This window comes from Ailuropoda melanoleuca, unplaced genomic scaffold (genome assembly GCF_002007445.2).
Source record: "Ailuropoda melanoleuca isolate Jingjing unplaced genomic scaffold, ASM200744v2 unplaced-scaffold70757, whole genome shotgun sequence".
In the NCBI taxonomy this organism is placed as follows: Eukaryota; Metazoa; Chordata; class Mammalia; order Carnivora; family Ursidae; genus Ailuropoda; species Ailuropoda melanoleuca.
The window spans coordinates 1-1,975 of NW_023245789.1; the positions used below are offsets into that span (position 1 = coordinate 1).

Here is a 1,975-nt window from a genome sequence, read left to right on the forward strand (position 1 = left end):
AAGCAGCGATGGGGCCAACTGTCACCGTGCGTATCAGCCAGTTTATCCACAGTTGTAGGACTAGCCGGGGAGCGCCTCGCTGCAAACAGTCGCACTCCGGTCACTTCGCTAGCAGGTGCGAAACGCTCAGCCACCAGTCAGTTCATTCGAGAAACGTACACGCTCCACATGTAAGCCCCTTGGTGGAGAAACACACTGTGGAGGCCCAGGGGCTTCCAGACAGGGGTTTTCAGGCTTGGACCGGAGCGTGCGGAGCCCAGAAGCGCGAGGGGACTGGCGACACCTCGGCTCCAAGGGCAGCCTCCCCACCTACCTCCTCCATCCTTTCGATGAAGCAGTCGGTGTAGTCCCGGGGCTGCACAGGCTTCGGGGTCCTTTGGTGCTGTGCTACTCTCTCCAAAATGAAATCCATTATATTCTGAATGTTTTTAAAAACTTTCTGGTGTCTCCCAGGAAGATAGTGAATGAACGATGGCCACAAACTGTAGAGCTGTAGGGAAAAGTCACACCCCCATTCCATCACCAGGATTCAAAAGTCAAGAGAGGGCTGTGTGGTCTTGAAGCCTCTGTTCCAGGGGACCCCACCCCTTCCCATTACTGGGTGCGGGATCTCAGCGTGGACTGCCGCCAGTGTTACAAAGAGCTGGGGAAGCCTGTGGGGACCTCAGAGGAGATGTGCTGGCAGAGGGAAGCCCGACTGCCCCTCCACGGGCCCTCAGCTGTGCTCTGTAAGTGACACTTGCATTCCATCCCCTCCACCCCCACCCCCGCACACCCTTCCCTGTTGCCTCCCCTGCTGCCCAGGCTGGGCCTCTGCACTCCGGCTCAACCCTGGGACCAGCTGCGGGTAATCTCACAACCAGAGACAATTGGCTTTACCTGCACCCAGAAAGAGCTCAATATGGAAAGGTTTTCATTCAGTAACCTAATCAGCTTCAGGAATTCCTCGTCGTGGTAGTCGAAGTGCTCGTTAAAGAGGATGGAGCAGATAATGTTGCAGGGAGCACACACGAGGATGAAGGCAGGGTCCACAGGCTGAGCTGGTTAGAGGGAAGGTTACAAAAAGTAAGGAAAATTTCCATGAATGGTCTACACTTTCCAAATAGAAAAGAGGGAAGGTGGTCCCAGCGGGGTGGTGCTGGGCTCAGGGAAGCATGGGAAGGTAACCCTAACTTCCCACCAGATGTCCAGGGTCACATGTCAACCAACCCTCTGTCTGTGCGAGGGCCCGCACCAGGTGCTGGGCTTCCTTCTGGACGCGCTCCTCCATGCTCCTCTTCCCCATCCCAAAGTTCCGCAGCGTCGTGAGAGTGAACTGGTGCATTTGCTCCCACCGCCTGCCATGGCTGAATGAAAGTCCTGAGGGAAGAACCAAGGACAGGAGTCTGGTCACCAGAGGGGCCCTGGCGCTCGATGGGCTTCCTTGAGAACTGCTTTCGGAGGATCAGAGTGTCATAAACTTTTCCTCTTCTACAGACAAACAACAGCCTCAGGCTAATGCTACGAAGTAGATTTTTAAAAGTCCACAGAATGTCCATTCTTCCCTGGAGGCAGCTCATCTGAAGGGCTTTGCTCTCAGACCCATCCCAAAAACCTAATTGGCTGCTTCTCTCCCTTTGTCCTACAGGAAAGCCCCATTAGGAGACAGCCCACAACCAGCTGCACAGATCTGAAGCAGGTTCTAACCCTCCCCCCCAGGGCTGTCGGAAAACACCAGCATGAAAGCAGCCCGTATCCATCAATGGGGAAACAAAGATAATTCTGATAATTTAAAAACTGAGGGTTACAGAAGGGAGGGGTGGAGGGATGGGGTCACTGGGTGATGGGTATTAAGGAGGGCACATGTGGTGATGAGCACTGGGTGTTATATGCAACTAATGATTGTTGAACACTACATTAAAAACAAATGATATACTATATGTTGGCTAACTGAATATAATAAAAAATAAATAAATAAGCCTAAAACGGGAAAAAA

At 52.9% G+C, this 1,975-nt stretch overlaps 1 protein-coding gene across 1 annotated transcript; it reads right to left on the reverse strand.

Moving 5' to 3' along the window:
* Window positions 1-229: 229 nt before the first annotated feature.
* LOC117800458 (cytochrome P450 2C23-like) lies at window positions 230-1,359 on the reverse strand (the record flags this gene model as incomplete). The annotated part of the gene is made up of 3 exons (XM_034652999.1): window positions 230-490; window positions 880-1,040; window positions 1,210-1,359. Coding segments are annotated over 3 exons (572 nt in total), but the record flags the coding sequence as incomplete, so codon positions are not given.
* Between the last annotated feature and the right edge of the window lie 616 nt (window positions 1,360-1,975).